Source organism: Tupaia chinensis, unplaced genomic scaffold (genome assembly GCF_000334495.1).
Source record: "Tupaia chinensis unplaced genomic scaffold, TupChi_1.0 Scaffold000362_1, whole genome shotgun sequence".
NCBI lineage: Eukaryota > Metazoa > Chordata > Mammalia > Scandentia > Tupaiidae > Tupaia > Tupaia belangeri.
This window is the reverse complement of record NW_006159859.1, coordinates 6742021-6743328: the sequence shown is the minus strand read 5'-3', so window position 1 is coordinate 6743328 and position 1308 is coordinate 6742021. Positions and strand designations below refer to the sequence as shown.

Genomic DNA, 1308 nt, shown 5'->3' with positions numbered 1-1308 from the left:
AGGAGGGCCCCTTCGCGGCTCGGGTTCAGGGTGATGTCCAGGCGGAAGCGGCCCGCCTCGTTGCCCCGGATGATGCGGTAGGAGCGGTGGTCCACCCCGTTGGAGCCAATGTCCGAGTCGGTGGCGGTGTCTAGGATGACCTGGCGCCCGCTGCTGCTGTCCTCCTTGAAAGTGACCACGATGGACGGGTCCGGGAAGACAGGGGCGTTGTCGTTGAGGTCCCGCACCAGCACTCGCACCTCAGTGGGGTAGGTGGGGGAGCTGGACAGGACCACCAGGTTGATCACGTCGCTGGGCAGGCTCTCACGATCGATGGTGGCGGTGGTGTACAGGGCGCCCGTGCTGCTGTTGATGGCAAACAGGGCGTGGCTTTCGCTGAGCCGGTAGGTGAAGCCGGGGCGCGTCTGGATGGTGCCGACCAGAGTGCCCGGAGGTTGCTCTTCCAGCACGTGGAACAGCGGCGCGGCCCCGCGGCCCCGGCTGGGGCCAGGAAGCAGCAGTAACAGCCAAAAGCCCCGGAGGAGCTGAAACACGGACAAACTACGCAGGGGATGCCAGGGGCGGCCAGGAGCCCGGTCTGCTGCCAAGTCCATGGTCCTGGCTCCCTGGAACCGTGCGAGGACGAGAAGGAAGCGGATAAGCACACGAGATGGTATTTACAAGGATTAAATAACGCCAGCCAACATGCGGCCGACGGCTCGGCCTCGACCTCCGCTATGGCAAAGTGCCTCCAGTCCCGCAGAGGCAGGTCGCATCCGCCAAAGGCTCCAGGTAGCCGGCGGGACGCGCAGGGCTAGAGGCGCCAGGCGGAAAGCGGCCGCGCATTCCGCGGGACACTCTTGGAGTTGCGCTCTCAGAAAAGTTCATGCAACCGCTCCCGTTTCCCCTTCACTTGGTTTCTGAATCCAGAGTCTGAGCGTTTTCGCCGGGGTGGATGCGAGGTGGGAAAGGTCGCCTGTATTTAAGGAATAGGAGGAATCATGGCAAACAATTGTCTTCGGAAACTTTAGAACTTACCCACAACGGAGAAACGGGAGAGCGGGGAGCGGGCGGCACCACCCGAGCGCAATTGCGCACCCGCAGGGCGGCGGGGCGCGGGGAGGCTCGGATTCCGTTCCGAGAAGCTGGAGGCGAGGGCTGTCCCCCAGTCCCCACTCTCACAGCCGGGCTGCAACGCCCCTCCGCTCCAGCAGGGCTCCGGCAGCGGCCGCGGAGGCCCGGGCGCCGCGTTCCGAGCACTCGCGCTCACCCCCGAGCTCCAGGACCCGGGACCGAGAGCGCTCAGCTCCGTCCCTTCCCCTCCAGCCG

General features: G+C 65.6%; 1 protein-coding gene across 1 annotated transcript in view; it reads right to left on the bottom strand.

Moving 5' to 3' along the window:
* FAT4 (FAT atypical cadherin 4) overlaps positions 1-601 on the bottom strand; it is a 177520-nt gene extending 176919 nt beyond the window's left edge. Inside the window, exon 1 of the mRNA XM_006153139.2 lies at positions 36-601. Within this exon, the coding sequence (XP_006153201.1) occupies positions 36-593 (558 nt within the window). The 5' untranslated portion in view covers positions 594-601. The remainder of the gene's footprint in view (positions 1-35) is intronic.
* Between the last annotated feature and the right edge of the window lie 707 nt (positions 602-1308).